Source organism: Lactuca saligna, chromosome 4 (genome assembly GCF_052625555.1).
Source record: "Lactuca saligna cultivar CGN05327 chromosome 4, ASM5262555v1, whole genome shotgun sequence".
In the NCBI taxonomy this organism is placed as follows: Eukaryota; Viridiplantae; Streptophyta; class Magnoliopsida; order Asterales; family Asteraceae; genus Lactuca; species Lactuca saligna.
This window is the reverse complement of record NC_136420.1, coordinates 64,619,637-64,642,001: the sequence shown is the minus strand read 5'-3', so window position 1 is coordinate 64,642,001 and position 22,365 is coordinate 64,619,637. Positions and strand designations below refer to the sequence as shown.

General features: G+C 32.1%; 4 protein-coding genes across 4 annotated transcripts; 3 read left to right on the top strand and 1 right to left on the bottom strand.

The window, feature by feature from the left end:
- Positions 1-6,768: 6,768 nt before the first annotated feature.
- Positions 6,769-9,341, top strand: VOZ1 (vascular plant one zinc finger protein). The gene is made up of 4 exons (XM_078990391.1): positions 6,769-7,013; positions 7,331-7,602; positions 7,700-8,357; positions 8,458-9,341. The coding sequence occupies exons 2-4, from the start codon at positions 7,381-7,383 to the stop codon at positions 9,006-9,008; spliced, it is 1,431 nt and encodes a 476-aa protein (XP_078846517.1). The 5' UTR covers positions 6,769-7,013; positions 7,331-7,380; the 3' UTR covers positions 9,009-9,341.
- Positions 9,342-11,051: 1,710 nt separating this feature from the next.
- LOC145042038 (transcription elongation factor-like protein) lies at positions 11,052-12,385 on the bottom strand. Its single transcript, XM_078990390.1, has 5 exons — positions 12,269-12,385; positions 12,134-12,168; positions 11,687-11,815; positions 11,494-11,564; positions 11,052-11,332 (listed from the first exon to the last, which is right to left on the bottom strand). Exons 3-5 carry the CDS (start codon positions 11,797-11,799, stop codon positions 11,229-11,231), a joined length of 288 nt encoding a protein of 95 aa, XP_078846516.1. The 5' UTR covers positions 11,800-11,815; positions 12,134-12,168; positions 12,269-12,385; the 3' UTR covers positions 11,052-11,228.
- Positions 12,386-15,694: 3,309 nt separating this feature from the next.
- Positions 15,695-18,479, top strand: LOC145042037 (deneddylase). The gene is made up of 8 exons (XM_078990389.1): positions 15,695-16,201; positions 16,345-16,548; positions 16,640-17,131; positions 17,209-17,316; positions 17,389-17,577; positions 17,672-17,908; positions 18,043-18,163; positions 18,247-18,479. The coding sequence occupies exons 1-8, from the start codon at positions 15,773-15,775 to the stop codon at positions 18,366-18,368; spliced, it is 1,902 nt and encodes a 633-aa protein (XP_078846515.1). The 5' UTR covers positions 15,695-15,772; the 3' UTR covers positions 18,369-18,479.
- Positions 18,480-19,431: 952 nt separating this feature from the next.
- Positions 19,432-21,935, top strand: LOC145042036 (28 kDa heat/acid-stable phosphoprotein-like protein). The gene is made up of 8 exons (XM_078990388.1): positions 19,432-19,753; positions 20,405-20,442; positions 20,863-20,931; positions 21,032-21,115; positions 21,192-21,226; positions 21,325-21,410; positions 21,510-21,575; positions 21,707-21,935. The coding sequence occupies exons 1-8, from the start codon at positions 19,687-19,689 to the stop codon at positions 21,739-21,741; spliced, it is 480 nt and encodes a 159-aa protein (XP_078846514.1). The 5' UTR covers positions 19,432-19,686; the 3' UTR covers positions 21,742-21,935.
- The last annotated feature ends 430 nt before the right edge of the window (positions 21,936-22,365 follow it).

Below are 22,365 nucleotides of genomic sequence, written 5' to 3'. Positions count from 1 at the left end.
TAATCTTTGATAAGGAATATATGTTGATTAGGTTTTTGAGAAGTGTACACCTGAGATTCAACAATGTGTCCATGGTTGTAAGACATTCTAAGAACTTGAAGACTATGTCGCTTCGGTCTCTCTAAGGGTCTTTGTTGGCCCATGAACACAAGATAAATACCATCATATGATGAGTCTATGTGCTTTTCAATACAATTTATCATAGTTTCCTTAACTAATTAATAATGATCAAATATTTATTTTAAATAAACGGGTATGTGTCATTTGGGCTGCATAAAACAGTAGAATGTCCTATGAATATACTTCTTATGATGATGGAAAGGGCATTCGTGTCTTTTGTACATTAGAGAGGTCAATAGCAAGTGTGTGTACCATCTTTTACCATTATTCTAGGTGGGACAAAAAGTTGTAATTTTTGTTCCATTGACATCAGTTTTGGTTTGAATTTAATACAAGTCAAACACATTGTAAGATTGTCATGTTATGTTGTGTTATGTTATATCATGTCATGTTCTATGTAATAAGTGGGGATTTAACATATATATATATATATATATATATATATATAGAGAGAGAGAGAGAGAGCAAGGATCATTTGAGAACTCATAGTTTCTTGAGAACCCGAGAACTAAAAGTGGAGTGTTAGATCAAAAAAAGGGATGGCCATGATGCATTGTGGCATTTTTGTAAATAAGTGTAAAAATAAAGGGACAGGGGCATTGAAATTAAATGGTATTAAGGGTATTTTAGGGTTAAAAGAAATTCCTCCATATACACACATCTCCTCGCGTCCAACCACCTCCATCTCCTCTGATCAACGCCATTCCCCTTCTACATTCCAAACCAGAAGACGATTACCAGTTTACCATCTTCAAAAGTAACCTCCACCTTGCAAAGCGTCACTAGAAGCTTGATCCATCACCAGTCCATGGCGTTTTTGATCCTGTTGCTCCTGCTGTTGATTCTGTTGATTTTGCTCAAACGTAAACCTTTTTTTTATCTCTTTGAAATATCGAATTGATTAAATGAGATTTAGGGCGTCGTAATCTCACTACCTTCTACCATCGGCGACAACGGATGTTTTCTAGTTGACGACAGAACAGATGTGGTCGAACTCTCTCTTTCTCGCGATTTCCTAAATCACGACTGGAAATTAGGTCACCATTACTAACCCCCACCAAGTTTGATGTTTTCTTCTGTTCTTATTTATCAAGTTTTACCCGTGATTATCCGGATGTTTCCCTAATCTATGAAAAGGGACAGGTCTTTTCTTATACCATGAAATTGATAATCCTAGTCTATTCTATTGCATAATTGGTTTCGATTTTAATGATCATTTGTGTCTTCTGTTGAGGTGGCGTGTAGAGACTATCCCTATTCCAGACATTTATGTGTAAAGCATCCATTTACGAAGTCACCTCATGAAAGCTGCTGTAAACTAGTAATTTCAATCCCTATTTGTGATATTACAATCTATAAGTTTGGGGCTAAATTAAACTCCTAATTTTTAAGTAACCATTTGTTTTATTTCCTGGTGGGTTTTGTTATAAATGGTGTTGATCCTACACCATTGTTTGGATGTGATGATAATCCCATCTGTTGGTTTTCAATGTCATTATTCAGTGATGGTGTTGATGGCAACCTCACCCTCAAACTCTGGGGATTCGATTTCCATTTCCATTCCAGTCATACACATGTCTGGAGACAGTTGAGGTTCATATTATTTTTACCTCAACCTCAACCTCAACATCTTGTTGTTGATGACTGGCTGAGCTTCAACATCTAAATGTTGAAGAATCAAGACTTGATACGTGTACAAGGTAAACACAACACCACCTCAACTCTATGGAATTTGATCATAATCAAGACTTGATAAAGTAATTCCATTCCATTACATGATTCCATCATACCATTTAAATGTTGAAGAATCAAGACTTGATACGTGTACAAGGTAAACACAATACCACCTCAACTCTATGGAATTTGATCATAATCAAGACTTGATAAACTAATTCCATTCCATTACATGATTCCATCATACCATTTACATGTAAGTCACATGTAAATCACATACCAACTACATGTGATTCACATGTAAATTACATATGAATTACATGTGATTCACATATGAATTACATATGATTCACATGTAAATGTTGAAGAATCAAGACTTGATACGTGTACAAGGTAAACACAACACCACCTCAACTCTATGGAATTTGATCATAATCAAGACTTGATAAAGTAATGCCATTCCATTACATGATTCCATCATACCATTTACATGTAAGTCACATGTAAATCACATACCAACTATATATGATTCACATGTAAATCACATATGAATTACATGTTATTCACATGTAAATAACATGTTATTCACATATGGATTACATGTAAATCACATGTAAATAACATATGAATAACATGTGATTCAAAAGTGAATAACATGTGATTCACATATAAATTATATGTGATTCACATGTAATTAACATATTAATCACATGTAATGCACATGTAAATCACAAGTGAATCACATATGAATTACATATGATTCACAAGTGAATCACATAAGAATTACTTGTGTATATGAATTACATGTGATTCACAAGTGACTCAGATATGAATTACATGTGATTTACAAGTAAATCACATATTAATTATATGTGATTCACATATTAGTCACAAGTAATTCAGATGTAAATTACATGTGCATTTTTGTGAATGTTCTTGTATTAATCAAATTATTTTAATTTTCTTATAGATTTTGAAGAATTTGTGGAAAATATTGAAGAGGTGAAAAGTGATAAATTGAAGAAAATATGAAAATCTTGATATGACGAAATGATAACATAGTGAATCTTCGTAGCATTTTTTTAATTTATATATTTTATTTTGTATCGAATAAAATACTTGTACTATTATATTTATAGATTGATTAATAAAAATGAGACTTTTATGATTTACTTACGAATATTATAGTATAAGAAATATGCATGAATTCATTTAAAAGAATATGAATATATGCACCTCAAATGTTGATTTTTTTGTTAAAAAAATAGAGTTTTTTTTTTTTTAAATATTCTACTTTTTTATATATAAATTTATTGATTTTTAAAAACTTATATTTTTTAAAAAATGCAGCTTTTTTTAAAAAATTGGTGTTTTTTTTTTTGAAAAAGTTGCACTTTTTTGAAAAAAAAATGCAGTAATTTAGAAAAAAAATACAGTTTTTTGAATTTTTTTTTTAAATTACTATTTTAATAAAGAAATTGCAGTTTTTTTAAATACACTTTTTTTTCAAAAAAATTGCAGTTTTTAAAAAAAATTCAAAATTTTTAAATATTCATGCTTTCCAAAAAAGTTTAAAAAATCTGCAATTTAAAAAAAAAAAAAAAAAAATTATTATTTTTTTTTATAAAAAAATCCAAAATTTTGTTTTATAATGTTAAATTGAGAGCTTTTTATTAATATTTTAAATAATACAAAAAATTAAGTGGGATTGGTATGATGCCGATCATGCCCTTAATGATTTGATTTTGATCCAACGCTCCACCGTTAGTTCTTAGGTTCTCAGGATATTATGAGTTCTCAACCGATCTTAACTTTATATATATATATATATATATATATATATATATATATATATATATATATATATATATATATATATATATATATATATATATATATATATATATATATATATATATATATATATATATGTGTGTGTGTGTGAAAACTTGTATATGAGTTGTCATTTTTTGTTTAATGTCTTTCTTTGTGGGCTATATAGGTTAGGAGGCAAGGAGACGAAGATTTTAGCAAAAGAATTGTGATGTATTATGCAAAAACTTCAAGAGGTCGAGCATCTTTTTATTTATCATGATTGATATATGGATATAATATGGAATTCATTGCCAATCTTGTATTGGTGTCATCTTCATCGCATATTTGTTATGGCCATGATATGATCTTTTGAGAAAGAACAATTTTTTAGGCATAAAGATTCTTATTGTTTTTTCAATAGTTGTTTTACAATATACTCCTCACAAAGATAATATTTGGTGCTTGGAAGACTTTTCCACCTTAAATGGAGGATCAACAATTGACTACAAAGAATCTAATGAATGGTAGTGGGAGGATGGGTGTCCGTGTCCCTTTACTCTTTATACCTTTCTTGCCCAACAAAATGGTGGGAATGTATATAATTAATCAATTAAATTATTTAAACTATCAAATTTTCATTATGTACATACATACTAGTCGTGAGAATGATGATCACTATTAGGGCTGTAAACGAACCAAACGAACACAAACAAGGTATTGTTCATGTTCGTTCGTTTAAGTTAACCGAACACGAACGAGATTTTCTTGTTCATGTTCGTTCGTTTAACAAATTATTTAGTTCATGTTCGTTCATTTATGTTCGTGAACATGCTAAACGAACATAAACGAACATATAATATAGCAATATAATAAAAAATAATTGAATATAAATGAATATAAATAAACTTAAACGAACGAATATAAACGAACGTAAACGAACATCATACACTAACGTTCACGAACATAAATGAACGAAGGAGACCATTGTTCATGTTCATTCATTTAACTAAACGAACGATAATTTTTGTTCATGTTCATTCATTTATTAAATAAACAAACATAAACGAACTTCTCGCCGAACAGTTCACGAACGGTTCGCCGAACGTTTAGTTCGTTTACAGCCCTAATCACCATATCTAGATATTCTTCTCCACATTTTTTTTAAAATAGTGAATTTGTAAAACAGAACAATTAACTTGTTAAGAGTTATTATTTTAACTCTCTCTCACATACATGAGTGTATTGAAGGTCAAAGATAATGAATCCCTTGTTTTTAGAAAATTTGACTGGCTTATTTTATGAAATTAATAAAATTGTATAAAAAGCAATTTGTGTTTGATTGCTCCTTGAAAAGTTACTTATGATTCGATGACCGATCAATAGTTGGGCACACATCATGGAAGAGTTGTGTCACTTACAAGAGATACGATTGGTTTATTTATTTATTTATTTATTTATTTATTTATTTATTTTTTTAATATTAAAAATGGTTTGACTATAAAGACAATGTTTTTTATTAAAAAAATAGATTAATTATTTATTTATAAACATAACTAAAATCTCAATTCCATTTATATCGGCAGTTCTAACTGTTTTTGTAGAACTTTGTGTGTGTATATATATATATATATATATATATATATATATATATATATATATATATATATATATATATATATATATATATATATATATATATATATATATAGGTGAAAGATGGTGGTAAACGTAATCACGTTTACTTGTACTTACCCAGAAAAAGAGGTAAGAAGGAATAAAATGAAATGAATAAAGAAGAATATGTCCCAAACACTTTCTTGTTGTAGCAATAATTGCGATAGAGACCTTTTCTATTATTGTCACAACGAAGTACTCATTCACTTTAATGGTGTAGAAAAAACTATGGTCGACATTTGACACCCAATTTTTGCAATTTTTATAATCTAGATATATTTTTATTATTACATTAAGAAAAACTCAAAAACACGAGATGAGTTCATAAATTTCTAACAGAAATTTTCATTGTTATTATTTAGGTAAAAAAACATAACAATTGTAAGTAAGTAAATCTTGAAAATAAGCATTTTTTATGCACAATGCTCAAATTCATAATGTAAGATATAGTTTCCATAACTGGCTCGAAGGAGTTGCAATATATAAATATGTAATAGATGTCTAAGGTTCAGATATCTGATATGTCCAAAATATCCAAAATATTGTTAGTTTTTCGCTATGTATACATATGTCAGGAGGGGGGATATGGGGCGACAAAAGATACAGCGTACAGTGTTTTTATATAAAATACAAACTAATATGTAGTTTTTTCACTTTTCTTCACCAATAAATGCGAGTGTATGTATAAATTTGTTGGTAAAAGAAAGATCTTGTGTTACAACTTACAATATATGTATTTATGATTAAATGTTTTTTTGTTACACAAGTTTAAACAAATGATTGTTGATATATTTATCATTTTTTAAATATGAATATAAATGAATATAGCATAAAATTTTAGTAATAATCACTCAAATCATAAAAGACACAATTGTGTCTCCTAATAACATGTTTACAACATGTACATTGATTATTTGTTGTTAAAAATGCATGCAATAAACTACTCACCAAGTCTTTTATTGATTGGTACTATCTTCCTTTAGTAAACATTAAAGTTTATAATTATCATTATGTCTCTTCAGTTACAAATTATATCTTAAGACATGTAATTCTCTATGCTTTGATGTGTGTGATACAAAAAGTTGAATGCATTAAGAAATGTATTTATGTTTTTTAATTCAAAATACATGTTTTGAAATGTCATGTGAATGCTTACCACACAATTTTAAACAACATGGATTTTTTTTCATCATCAAATGGGATCACATTTTATTGTTGGTTGATGTTTTACAATTTATCTTCTATATGATAACTGATAACCGTTAGTGTTTTACAATTAATCTTCTACACGGTAACCTTAAGACAAATGTGACATGTCATTGTCTATACAAACTCTCTTTTTGGAGAGCCGAAGATAATCTAATAATATCAATTTATTTCGTTTAATCTCTTTCCAAAAGAATTTAATGTTCAAATATCTATCAAATGCGATTTAGTTATATATATAAAGACTTTACATAATATCCCTATATTTATAAGTAAAAGTATTTGGTTGTTTTATGGGATTGAGATTGGGATTGGGAGAATTTTTCCTAATAACTTTTGCCGCGTAGGTATGGCTGTGGTACGCACTTTTTTGCCTCTTTGGAGGTTAACGCAAATCTAGAACAACCAGATTTCGGTGCCCCAATTTCAGAGAGAAGTACAACACCAAAATTGTGGCAAAATCTGAATCTCCCCTCAATTTTGCTCAACTCTCTGCTCTCTCGCTCGTTTTAGGTATCAAAAAGGTAAGCCCTTTTGATCAATTTCTTGAAATCCACCTTCTTTTTTCCTGTAATCATGTGTTTATAAGATTCATTTCTTAATAGTTTTCGAGGTATTATGTCAGAAAGAGTTATCTCGTATCTATCCACGGTTCTTGTTTGTTTGGTTGTGTAGTCGTGTTTTGATTTAGTCTTGGATTGTGATTTAAAGGTCCTGTATTGTTTCGTCTTATGCTTCGTTAGGGTTTACGATTAGGGTGCCGTGTTCGGAGCGATTATAATCTGCGCGATATTTTCATCTTATAAAACTGAAACCATTTGGTGTTGTTGATATATGACAGGCGATTTATCAAGAAGAGCGAAGGATTAGGTCATACTGTATTGTTTTCGAATGGGGAAAGGTACGAAAAGCAAGTCCGGGTCTCACCAGATATTCAAAGACAGAGCTAAGAACCGCGTGGAGGACCTCCATGGAATGTTTACAGATCTGCAGTCGGCAAGGAAGGAGAGCCGAAGCATTGATGTTGCTGTTCTCGAAGAACAAGTTAATCAGATGCTCAAAGAATGGAAGAATGAACTCAACGAGCCTTCCCCTGCTTCTTCTTTACAACAGGTTTGTCATATTGTTGTTCAAAAGTTAAAACACACATCATGTTCTTCAAAGAATCCATGGTAAGAAGGTAGTAATTTTCTTTTGGATTTTGAAACAGGGTGCGAGTGTAGGACCCTACTCCCCTGACATAAGCAGACTTTTACAGCTATGTGATGAAGAAGATGATGCAACCAGTGGGTTAGCTGCCCCAAAACCTGATCCAGATAATGGGTTGCAGGGTTTTACTGTTAATCACACAACTCAACAACAAAGCTTCCAGTTACTTGATCAATGCAAAGGTTCTCCTTCAGGTGTTAACAATACAGATATCACCAATCAATTGGATTACTTTTCATTTGATTTACCCCATGATTTTGAACAAAACTTCTTTACTGGAATTGATGGCATGGGACTATGCACAAGGGGAGAAGACACATCATCACCTCAAATCACCACCTTTCTTCCCACTTTATCCCCTCCCCCTTCTGCTTTCTTGGGACCAAAATGTGCCCTTTGGGATTGTCCAAGACCTGCACAAGGCTGGTGTTCTGATAGGCCTGTTCAAGGTTGGTTTCTTGACTATTGCAGCAGCTTGCATGCTGCAATTGCTCAAAATGAAGGCCGATTTGGGATGACACCTGTCATACGCCCTAAAGGCATTGAGTTGAAAGACACGTTACTTTTTGCTGCCCTTAGTGCAAAAACACAAGGGAAAGATGTTGGAGTTCCTGAATGTGAAGGAGCTGCCACTGCAAAATCTCCATGGAATGCCCCTGGTTAGTTTTCCTCTTTCCATTCCATTCTTTTGTGATTCCATTCCTTTTTCATTGTGATTCCATTCCATCCAACGAGTAATGTAAACATTTTTCTTTGCAGAGCTGTTTGATCTTTCGGTTTTTGAGGGGGAAACAATACGGGAGTGGCTGTTCTTTGATAAGCCAAGAAGGGCGTTTGAGAGTGGAAACAGAAAACAAAGATCACTCCCTGATTACAACGGGCGTGGTTGGCATGAATCAAGAAAACAAGTGATTAATGAATCTGGATGGCTAAAAAGGTCATATTACATGGACCCACAGCCCATGAAGTTTCTTGAATGGCATTTATACGAGTATGAAATCAGCAAATGTGATGTGTGTGCTTTGTATAGATTGGAATTGAAGCTTGTTGATGGGAAGAAAAGTCCAAAGGGAAAGATTGCAAACGATTCACTTGCTGATCTTCAAAAGCAAATGGGAAGACTTACTGCTGAGTTTCCATTGGATAATAGTTATAATAATAATAATAATAAAAGGTCTGTTAAAGGAAGGGGAAAGGGGAATTTGAAAGACAAGAATGGAGGTGCAACTGTGTATCCAATGGTGGCAAGTGATGATGGTGCGCCATTTAACTATCTTGTTGATGATGTTGGTGGGTACTACTTAACATAAATTTTGGTCAAAGTGGTGTTTTCTGTTTAATGGTATAAGGTCAAAGTCAAAGATTAGTGGATTGTGAAATGTGCTTGATTTTTATGGGGGAGCACTATTCTAACTGTTGGGGGAGATGGTATATAAAAAACAGAAGATGGCTGCTGCTTACTTTTGTTTTACTTGGACCAGGTTTTGGTATTATGATGATAAATGACATTAAAATATATATATATGTGAATTGTGAAGATTTTGATGCTAATCGACTAGAGAGCACTATCTTGGTGCTGAAAAGTTAGCAGATATCTGTAACTTGTGGTCAGTTGGTATATATGAATTGCTGTTTTTCTGGTAGATTTTTTTTTCAACTTATAAGTGAAATATTGCTTTTGAAACTTCATTGCTGTTTTAAGTGTTGTTGGACTTGTAATGTGAGAAAGTTTCCTACATGGATCGTTATGGACCAATAGAGTAGTAGGAGGGCCAAAGTGAAAATATGGGAACTAAAATCATATATAGGAAAACATAAAACCTAAAACTTTTAGGTAACTCTTTCCATGGTAACTTGAACCAGCATATTAGGAGCTATGGTGAGCTGAGTTATGGTCGAAAGACTAACAAAGGGTGAAAAAGAGGACTAAAAACGTATAAGATTTTTGATGGGTGTTCTATGTATTCAATGGGTTTCAAACATCAACACACTAAACCTAAGAGGCTTGTCAGACGTGAACATGTAGGCTTTTCTAGGCTTGTGAGACATGTAAGAGTGAAGTTATAATGAAGCCTAAGATGAGCATGTAGGTTTTTCTTGATACACAATAGGAATACTCATTCATTGATGCTGGGTACACGTCTTGATGATTGGTTGATGACATCATTGCCAAATATGTTGAAATAATTTTATAATTTTGGAATTGGACTGAATTCGGTCGCTATATGGGCCGAATATCAAACCTGAATGTGTCATGTAAGGTGTTTTTCAGTAATCCGAGATATTTTAGGGACTTAATAAGTGTTTTTCTGTTTTTATGATCTTCTATAAATTTTGTTTGATTTACACAAAGCTAATTCTATATATACCCCCCACACCATGTATGAGGATTTTACTTTGTGTACCTTCTTTCTTTTTTTGATTGACTCGAAATATTATTCTAATAAATTTTAAATTCCAAGGATATGTAAAAAGTTTTATCTTCTTCTCCTATAGATATTTTTGTTTTCTAATTTCTACGTGGGGATTGAAGTTTGTTATCAAAGTTTCCACAATCGAATTACGTTTTTGTTCTTTATGTTCATTTAATCATTCAATCAAGATCATCTAGGCATCATTTGGTATCAAAGCAAACATATATATAATGAACGGATAAAAACCAGGCTGACTAGATTTCTCCTAAGCTGCTAATCGTAGAAGATATCATGGTACATGCAATTGAAGAGGTGGTGGACGTAATGTCATGAATGAGAGAGTCGATCTACATTATCCATGTGATCTAAAGATTGAACGTCAACAATGGAGGAGTATTGATTTGAAGGTTAAGATTTTCGAATTCATGGGAAGCACTTACGCTGGTGACTTCAATGACTGGTTAAGTGATGCAGAAATTCGTTTAAGGGTTTATTAAATTTGGTTAGTATTTATCTTAATTAGGGATGATATATGGTTTAGTGTAATTTTGAATATTTGATTGTTATCATTTTAATGTTTTTAAAGGTGTTAATTATTAAACCTTTATAGCCTAATCTACTACTTTGATGTGTCTTGAGCGAAATGAATTAGTTGTGTTTAACTTTTACCTATTATGTATTAATCTAGTTTAGAGGGATCATCTTTACGATGAGTTCCATTTTATTATTGATTTGTGAACAAAGAAGAAACAAGTTGGGATTTTTGCAATGTAGTTTATTTTGGAATTAAAAATAATTTATTGTTTTTTCAAAATTGGTTGATATTATCAACGACTTGAAGTGATTAAAGGGAACCACTTTTGAAAAGATGTTGGTTCTCTGCAGTGATTAAGATGGTCTTAAACTCAGATTAATGACAATACTCTAAAGCATACTGAGTATTTACACAGTTGTTTATTTTGCATATATATATTTATAAGATTAGGCCTCATTAACATGTTCCCAATCTACGTTCACCTTACATCCAGTAATTACTAATTAGGTCTCAAATTCAGAAAATACCAAACCATACATCATACATAAACCTAAACGAAACCAGATTTCTCCAACCATTTTCTAAGCTTCATCATCTTCAACAGGGACCCCATCTTCATCAACAGTGTTAACACGTTCACATTCATCAATCCACTCGCTATATATGTCTATTGGCTCTGTCAAAGCTGCATGACAATAAAATAAAAGGGAAACCATTATTGCATCTTACTTTCATTTCTTTCAGTTTTTTCTTACTATGACATTCTACTTTGAAAAAATTTACCAATTTATAAATATGATTGTTGAAAAGTGAAAGTAAGATGTTATTTCTTGCATTTAACCCTACCTGTGACAGTAGTGCTGAAGTTTTCCTGGCAAATCCTGCAAGATGCCTCACCAATCAAGTTCTTCATATCACTGACATCAGTTATCAAACAACCAAATAAAATATGAGTTCATTTCAATGGAACACATGGGATGTAAAAATCTGGAAAGATTATATTGTAGCAGAAGATAGAATTGGTGGAGCAAATACATACATGCGACATTCAACACTGGTGCCATGGTTGCAGAAAGGGCAGCTAAAAACGGTGTCCAGTTTGTCCATTCGCTTCCTAGGAGCAGGCTTTGCTCTTGACTTCCTCTTCCCCATGGTGCAAGTAGCTTCCCTGAAAGCAGAATTATAATCACCAAACAAGAATCGCAACACTAAAAAGCAGCCAGCTATATGATGAATAATGAAGTTAGAGCAAGTTTGATCTTCAACTGTTAAAATATAAGACCAGTGTCCACATGAATATGAAAAACCCCCTTATGTATGATGCAGTTCGGACTTTTAAAAATTCAACACGATAAGTTTTGATAGTCACAAGAAATTGTCTCAGTGGATTTATGAAAGAATCGTATAAAAACTTAGCGATCTTTTAACAATCGAATAACAAGATTCGTAGAACACAAGAAAACTACTTTTGAAAAATCAAGCTTACCGTGAGGGATCAAGAACACCAATCTAACGTACAATCTGGGGAAATATCAGCAATAACAATGATCAGAACGATGAATTAACCACAAATTGCTTTGAACAATCAAACTAATGAAGAAAAATCGAACGAAATTAGCACCTGAGGAATCAACTCGTGTCGAGGGAAGAAAAATTTTGCCCTAAAACGCGAATGATGATATCGGAGAAATTGGATGGAAATATACGATGATATCGGTTAGCGTTTATGATTTCTAAATTACTTAAGTGGTCCATGTGCTATTTATAAACATCCATTTACAGTCCCTCAGCTTATAATTTTACATCAATTGGTAGTAACTTTATCTTTCTTTGATGTTAGTGATTTTAACTACTTGGCCTTCCCCTCTCTCAAAGGTAACCCAAATGGAAGGCGTGTGCATTTGAAAAATCCAACATCATTTTTTTTTCTTGTAAATGTTTATTCTAAATCCAAAGTTTCATTTTGCATTAACTTCTAAATCATTCTCTTAAAGTTAATCTGATTCATCTGAAATGAGGCCCATTAATTAAATCCCAATGTAAGTAGGCTTGAAATTTATTGATATATACATAGTTTACACAAGAGCAACTAGTTATCCTTAATGATATTAAGTTCGTGTTTGCTCGTCTTAATGATGAGAGTCCACGAAAAGAGATCTCTAATTCAAACTTAAGCATCATCTTCTTTGCTCTAGATACATTATGATCATGGGGGCATTGAGGGAGGGAGGGAGAGAGGGGGTAAGGGGCAAAGTGAACTGCATATGATCTAATTTTTTTATTATATATTATATATACATTTATTTAAAAATAAAAAATTTATAATAGTGATAAATACCATTTTTCTTTAACTCGTCACGGGCATTTGAAGATATTACATCATCAGAACCGACTCTAATTATAATTTACATATACCTTTAGCTATTAAGGTCATTTAGTGAGGGAGCTCAAGATGTCTTCACCCTTTTTGATATGAGGTATATAATGAAATGTAACATAATTTGTTGATGTAATGCTTCTATACATCTTGTGTTTTTTTATTTCTTTTAAACCAATGACAAAAAGTATTTCAATATATTGGGGACAAAAAATCTCAACTAAAACTGTGAATTGAATTATGCATTACCAAGCGTGATTTTTTACTAACCAATGTTTTTTTTTTTTTTTTTTTTTTTTTTTTTTTTTTTTTTTTACCGTTTGATCGTCACTATACCAAATTTGTATTAACTTATTTTGCATGTGCATCATTGCACAAAAGACTTGTATTTAAAACTTTGGTTTTTAGCTTAAGGTAAATTGCATTTCTCAAATGGTCTCTCATTTGTCTCAATATTATTACTCAATTTAAACTGTCGGGAAAGTAGGTTATGTGCCCAGTCAAGAAGATGTATTGTCGTGAATATACCTTTGGGATTCGTCTGATATATATAGAATTATGAATACAAGATAAACCTAACTATAAATCCTTAAAGCTAGGATCTTATTTATACAAAAAGTTATATTTTAAAACTTAACTCTAGTCTTATAATTTATCTTTTCATTCCCCCTTAATTTTAACCATGACAAAGTTCATATTACATCTTAGATGATCTAACATATTACGAGTAGTTGGCTTTGTAAATCCATTAGCAACCTGGTCATTTGAAGAAATGAATCGAACATCAAGAGCTCTCATTGCCATCTTTTCTCTAAAAAAATGGAAATCAACTACTATATGTTTTGTTTGTGCATGAAAGACCTGATTTGTTGTTAAATATATAGCTTCCAAATTATCACACCACAAAACAGGTGATCGTGTTTGATGAATTCTCAGTTACTTAAGTAAAGATTGTATCTATGTTGCCTTTGCTATACCATTAGCCAAGGCCTTGTATTTAGCTCCCATACTAGAAACGAGATATTGTAGGTTGCTTTCATGAACTTCATGAAATCAAAGTGTGGATCTAAGAAAACTGCAAAACCTCTGCTAGACCTTCGATAGTCTAAGCAACCTGTCCGATTTGCATCTGTAAACACATGCAACAATGTAGAATTTGATTTTCGTATACGAAACCATGTAGTTGTTGTACCCTTTGTATACCTTAAGATTCACTTCAGAACCTCCATATACACATTAGTGGGTCTTGACAAATATTGACAAACTTTGTTAACTTCAAAAGAAATATCCGATCTTGTCAAAGTGAGGTATTGTAGACCTCCCACCATGCTTTATATTTGAATATATCTTTGTCATTTAGTGTTGTTCCATAGTCGAGTGCAAACTTATCCATTACAGACATTAGGGTTGAAACACTTTTACAATTCATCATGATAGCACGACGAAGTAGATCAAACACATACTTGTGTTGTAACAAGGTAATCCCCCATAACGGTGAAGTACTTTAATCCCTAAGAAGTAATGTAGTCGCCCATGATCCTTGATGGGAAAAGATTCAGATAAGGCATGACTTAAATGATCAATTGCTTAGCTAGAAGAACCAACTATGACAATATCATTCAAATTTCATATTATACTAATCAATAATATTTAGGGATGACAAAATGACCCGAACCTATAACTTTTGGGATGGATTGTGGACGGTAAGTTGTTATGATACTAAGTATAAGAACTTTTAATTTTTTATTGGTTTTAGATGATTATGCCATTAGGGTTATTTCCACCTTATTTCTTGATTCCATACATGATCTCATTCACCTGACCCCAAACCACTTGTATTTTTACAAAACACATGTAATTTTATTATCAATATATGTGATTTCAATTTTTTTTTATATCACATGTAATATTACAAATATGAAGGTTCTAACTTATAACAATAACCTAAAATACCTAATAATTCAAATTCAAATGCGAAGTTGATGTATATTTGTATGTGTACAACTGCATGCATATTATGTGAGGATGGACACATTCGGGTGTACATGACACACTATGAATGTAAAATGTATATTGTTGTTATTCTATACGTTTGACACGTTTGACAAAACTAGCCATTAATTAGTGGTTGGTAGTTGAAAACTAAAAGTTGTAGCTTTTAATTGTGAAGGAAAGTTCAACAAAACTAGTTTGTAGCTCTTAAATGTGTAAAATTAGATAAAAATCAAAACATAAAAACTCTAAAAAAGTACTTGAATCAGTTGTTATAATCATGAGTTTTTGTAGCTTTTAATTGTGAAGGAAAGTTCAACAAAATTAGTTTTTAGCTCTTAAAGGTGTAAAATTAAATAAAAATCAAAAGATAAAAACTCTAAAAAAAACTACTTGAATAAGTTCATGAGTTTTTTTAATTTGAAATAAAAGCTAAAAGTTTCTATACTTCCATCACAATTTTTTTCCCTCAGTTTTTTAAAAGCTACCAAAATATCCTGGATCTACAGTGTACTACTAGACGCCTCGGTTAACCTCTTCACCTTATTGTCACATAAACAAAAATAATAGGGATTGGTTATGACAATTCTTTAAATTAGTAGTTGTCTTCTGTCAAGTACCCAAATATCCTGGATCTACAGTGTACTACTAGTTAAAACTTGCCATCGCAAGGTTTTCCCAAAACCCTTGCTAACGTGCGCAGTTATGGTTCTAAAATGAGCCAAACATTCTTCGCACAGCTTCACAATCGCATCAATGGCTTCCTTTATTCATCCGCTTCCTGTCCGACTTCAGGTTTTCCCTTCAAAATTCACTACTCTTACAGCCAAAAGCTTCGTCTTTCGACCCATAATTCGCCTAAAACCTTCTCGAATTTCCCTCACTGTACGAGCTCGCTCTGCCCCCACACCGTCGCGGCCTCCGCTGCCGGAAACCCAGCAATACATTCTTGATATTCTGGACGGAGAAGATGTGAAGTCTATGCCATGTGTGAGAACCTATGAGAATGACTTGGGTCGGCTGGCTGTTGTTGGTGATGTTGACTTGGAACAGGCCCTAACAGCAGCGGCCGCCGACGGTGGTGAGGCTGCAGACGAACACATTGATCATGGCTTGGATGTCATGGTGGCGGAGACGGTGTTCCCAGGCCAATCCGACGAACACAGCACCATCTCCACCAGACTGGTTAGTTAATAGTTACCCTCCCTAAGCCATTTTTAGTGTTCAACTATTAATAATAAAATTTATGGTATATACTGATAATGGAATGGTGTTAGTAACAAAAAGAAACTGTTTCTACTGTGAATTGTGATCTTTCCTCTTGACAGTTTTTGCCATCTAGAAAAGTGAAAGAGAGAGCTAAAAGTCTTAGAGGTTATCTAACTGAAGACATGCTTTCAAGCACTACATCTACAAATATACTAGCAATGACATTCAGACAAGTGACTTTGAGACAACTTTGGAGTTTTGAACTTGTCTTGTTTACACCAGGAACAACAAGAAATATGAAAGATCTTGCAAACCCAAGAGAGGTTAAAGTTTAAACACCCTTCTCTTTTCTCTTACTCTTAATCCAAACAGGTATCTATACAGAAGGGTATAACAGTCCTTTCCCATCCACAGGTCCCTGCTTCCTTCACCTTGGGTTCCTCAGATGTACAAGCCATATCCAAGCTTGCAGAAGTGATTTCCGTTTCTGCCCTTGAAAGCATCAAAAGGGATTTTCTTGATAACTCATTAGGCAAATCATCATTTAACATATTCCATCTATTTCATAAACACGAACAAATCTTTTCACAAGATTCTTCTGTCATCTTATACAAAGTACACGAGGATGAAGTGGTTGAAAGTGCTAAAACTCTGCTTGAAAAGTTTAATTCAATGAAGGAAAGTTATAAACCTAAAGAAACAGCATTGAAGTATAATTGGTGGCCATGGTCTGTGTTTTCTAAATTAGAAAAAATTGGTGGACATGAATTTAGTTCATGGGTAAGTGAATATATTCCTGCTTACAGATTGCAAATCAAAAGTGACAAATTACAAAATTTGAAGTTTGAAGGATGGAAAGAATCTGCTAAAAATAGGTGGGAAGTCCTTCTTACCCACTCCCAAATGGTATTCTAGTTCTTCCTTTATTTTGTGTATATTTATTTTGGGATAAATGCAAAGATATAACTTAGTTTTATTTTCAGGTATGTTTGGCTAACATCTTGGATATGTATTATGAGGATTTATTCACACTCCCTGATAAAAAACTGCCATACAATGCAGCTTCCATGACTACTAACATGCACATGAAGGTATTTTCTAATCTACACTTAATTTACATGTGATCTTTTAACAAGGTTATGATATTGATATTGTTGTTGCAGAAAGGTAACTCTTTTGTGAAAATGGTATCTACTTTCATCATAAGTGGATGCTTAATTGTTGCAATTACTGTAATGGGTCGGATCTTTTTGCCCCGTTTTCAAAACGGGCAAAACCGTTTCAGAGGAAATCAACAGCCCCAATCATCACATACTGATTCAATCCGTCTTTGGTCCATGGATCCTACTATAGTATGTAGTTATATATTTTCATATGATGCTTTCCAATTCCTCCTCACTTGTGTCTTATTATTTCAATGGGTGTTTTTGTCATTTGTGTTGATAGTTGGAAGAGGTTTGTATTTCAATTTTGAAGAAAGTTGAAGCGGTTTATGGGTGGAGTGGAGAGATAAGAAAAGAAAGTGGTGGTGGTGTATCAACAGGTCAACTCCCTGATTACCTAACAAGATTGATTCAAGTTGACAACAATAATGCCACGTCAGCATCATCCACTCTCACTCCAACTGATAAAACTGACCATGATTTGTTATTAGCATCTGGACATAAAGTCGCAAGTTATCAGGTTTTCTTTCTTATCTTTTAACCCAATAAAAACTATAATAGCCAGTCTTTGGTAATGATGGAATCAGGGAAGGAATGGAATAACTCATTCCATTCCACCCAAAAAATAGATGTTGACATGAGCTCAAATTTCAGATTGTGATATCATCAGAAGGGAAAATAGTAGGATTCCAACCCACGAGCCTTCTTGCTGTTAATAATTGGGCATCAAATCCTTTGACACAAGAGTTATATGGAGGGAGAAAACTCTCACCAGGTAAGATAATTAATTACAAGTCTTTAAACATTTTTTTTTTTTATCATTAAACATTTTTTTTTTATCATTAATTATTGGAGCAGGTTTCTTTGAGCCTTCATTGAAAATCAAACAGCCGAAGGAGGTGGTTTTGTTAGAGTTGGTGATGTCAGAAATTAGTGGGTCGCATTTTGTATTGGTTAGACCGGTTAATGTGGAGATTTAAATTTTTTGTTAGGAAAAGTTAAAGTTAGTAAGTATAGATATTGAGCTAATTGGATCAATCAATAAATGTAATAAAACTATGAATAAATGGTTGTCTTGTTCTTTGATTTAATTCATAAAATTAGATGCATATTATAAAGAAAGATTGAACCAAAATCGTGTTTTTTTTTATCTTATTAATAATGGACGATGACATGGAATTAATAATTTTAGTTTTGATTTACAATTTTTTTTTTTTATGTTGTTAAAGGACAATTTAAGCATGGACAGTCAAATATTATATTGGTATATGATGGTATCAACCTTTATATGAATATGATGTGCACATAGTGGAATATAAAGAATGGAGAGTATGATTGATACACAACAAATATACATAATATTTTTGTTTTGGGAAATTAGAATCCATTGAAGGTAATAAAATCTCCAAACACAACAAATTTAGAAATGTATAAGAAGAAAAAGGGGACCATGAATATTATCTTTAACGTCTGTATGATCAATCGTTCTTTGAAATATTCATTTTGCTTTACCATTTTATACCACTACCAATCACGCCACAATCTTTTCACAGATTATTCTGAAGATTTGATTACGTAAATGGTTAAATACAATAAATGACAAATGTATATTTTATTTATTTATCTTTATTTCTTCGTGTCACAATATTCTGTTTTTAATTTTTTATTTAGGATAGTGTAATTTGAAAATCTAGCAAATTACTAAATTAGCATGTTCATTTAATTTCATATTAAAACGATATATATATTGGAAAATGTATAGACTAATCTGTCTTTAAATGAAACTATTAATATAATAAGAATATTTTTTATTGTATAATGTTATAATAGAAAAAAGAATAAAAACATAATGTTAATAATAAATAAATCAAAGTGAGTTTTTAGTATAATTTTTGTTTTTATAAAAGTAGAAAAGTAGGATGCCCAAAACTAATGAAAACATTTCTTTCAAAATTTCAATTAAAAAAAAAAAAAAAAAAAAAAGAGAGAGAAAATGAAAAATAGAATCAGATACTCAGTTTCAATTTGCGAAAAATCTACGGCGGTCAACCTTTCCACGTACACCACCCCTTGATGGCTTGATAGATTCTGTGTCCACAAGGCACAAACAAGCCCAACTGCGACTAGGGTTTCTTTCGCTTCTTTATTCTCCATTCTCCAATACAGGGGAAAATTTATCCCAAATACCCACCGATTAAAGAGGTGTGGAGCGACCATTTTCAAATTAATACAAAACTCTTGCTTCTTTTTCTTCTTTCTTTCTCCAATTCTGATCGACTACTGTTAGCCTAATCAAGTATGGGGAGAGGGAAGTTTAAGGGCAAGCCTACTGGACGTCGCCAGTTCTCTACTCCCGAAGAGATGCGTATGTTTTATACTCATACTCTCCTTTTCTTTTCATTAATTTAGTTTTGTGTTATTCGATTTCTATATGCAACTTTCTTATGCGGAATCGATCCGTAGTAGTCCGATTTAAGATATTCGTTCGGTTTCGGTGCTTGGTTTCTATCATCTATAGACCTTCGATTTGATTTGGGTTTCTGTTAAATCTATTAATTGTTGAAATAGGCGAATGAATTCATTTCGAAAAGGATAACCGGACTTTTGTTTCTTGATTAGGTTTTAATGTTTCCAAAAGGGGTTTTGTTCTTGGTTCTATGTAGATGATTAGGTTTTGTTCTTGTTGATTAGGTTTTAATGGTTCCAAAGGGGTTTTGTAGTGATCTGAAAGGACTAATTTTCTAACAGGGCAACAAGGTTTTTGGTGCATGGTACTTGGATTTAGGTTATTGGGATGCCATAATCATTTGTAAAACATAGAAACAATTTATGTAACGTTTTTTTTGCATACATAGAATACATACAGAGTTACACACATAGTTAAGCAAGCAAGAATGTCCAGATAAGTAGTACAAATAATGTAAAGACAATTGGTAAAATATTGAGTATTAGGTGAAATTGATGTTTATTCGTGTGACATGTTAACTAATATGATTTCTTTTGTTAATGATTGCAGTTGCTGGCACTTCATCTCGACCTCGTACATTTAAAAAGGTAGTTTTAATATTCAAAAAAATAAAAAAGAAATAGGTTGAATTCTTGATGTCCAAAATGAACATGTCTTCACAGATTACATAAATTAAAATCTGGAACAGCATCATCATGGGTTCTTCCCTTTCTAAGATAAAAAAACCAACTCCAAATAAGTTTTTGTTATTCTAATGTTCTTGTATCTCCTTGTATTCAGAAGACTTGATTTTTTGGTTACAAATAAAATAAGCTTTGAAAGGTATCATTCTATATGATTCTTATTGTTCATTCAGTGGCTATGGAGTCTTGTTTTATGCTTCTTCAGATTAATCTGTAAAAGAACGAATGAAGTATTTGATTATTTCTGTTGATATAGGATCAAGGTTTGAAAAAATTAAATTAAAAGATCTATTTATAGTTGTTGACTAATGCTTGATTTATCAGGAAGAAGCTGAAGTTGAAGAGGAAAGATCTGATGAAGAATCTGAAGAGTCATCTGAGGAAGAATCTGAAGTCAGTAAACTTTTACACTTTTTTCTTTACAAATATAATCTTTTTGTATTTAATTATAGATTATAAATTCTGTGTTTGCTTATTCTATTATAAATTATAGAAGAAGAAAGGGACCCAAGGTGTTATCGACATTGAGAACCCAAATATGGCTAGGCCCAAGACCTTGAAAGCAAGAGATGCTGATGTAAGCACACATTAACACATAAAGTTTTATTTTTGCAATTATTTTGATCAATTCTGCTGATTGTCTTGCTTTTCAGCTGGATAAAACTAGTGAACTTTCAAGACGTGAAAGGTTTGTAAATTCTTTTCCTCTTCTGATTATTATTTTGTTCCATATTTTAAAAGACCGAAACACCCCCATATGAGTTGAGTTATCATGTTTATTTACAGAGAAGAGATTGAAAAACAGAGGGCTCATGAAAGGTATATGAAGCTGCAAGAACAGGGGAAAACAGATCAAGCAAAGAAGGATCTAGGTAATAAGCATTCTTCCTCATATCAATAGTTTATTGGGATGAGGGCATTTATGTCCATTCACATCATTCTTAGTCTTAGTCTAATTAATGTATTTGCAGAGCGGTTGGCTCTAATCAGACAACAGAGGGCAGAAGCTGCTAAGAAACGAGAAGAAGAGAAAGCAGGTAATCTTTTTACATTTTATTCTTATGAAAATGAATAAAAGGTATTTTATTATTTTTTTTTTATTTTATATATATATATATATATATATATATATATATATATATATATAAATGTTGTGTTGTGTTTTCAGCCAAAGACCAAAAGAAGGCGGAGGCAAGAAAATAAGTGGGAATGAAAGTGATGGTAGTTTTCACATGGTATTATGATGTATGGTTATGGTTATGGTTTAGTTTGTTGGTTAATTTGAAGTTGAATCTTTCTTATATTTTGCCTATGTTGGCCATTGTGGGGGATCACTCTTTAACCATTTTATTAACTTTCTCTTATTTTACTTCAAACCAAACTTATTATTCGCACTAGCTTTCATTTGTTATTGTGTTTGGACTTCTAAAGTCAAAATGTATGGGAAAGTATTTAGAATGATGATTGTTTTGAAACCCTTTTTAGAAAATATAACAAAATGATCTCATGGATACAGACACCTATAACATGGAAACTATATTAAACTTTGTGATTATGAGATTTTATTTTGAAGATGTATGTTAGCACAGTTGGTTAAAGCGTAAGGTAATTGAAGTCATGTTTTGCATAGAATTGTTTTTGCTTGGTTCAAAGTTAAAACGGGCCATTGAGTTTTAACTTACTATCTTCAACATAAAGACTTTACACATTAACCACATCTATCTGCAAGTAAAACTGAGTTCACTAGCATGTTTGAAAGTTTAAAAAAAATGAAAGAGACTAGTAGAGTTCGAACTCACGCTTTCCAACATAATGACCATAGGCTTT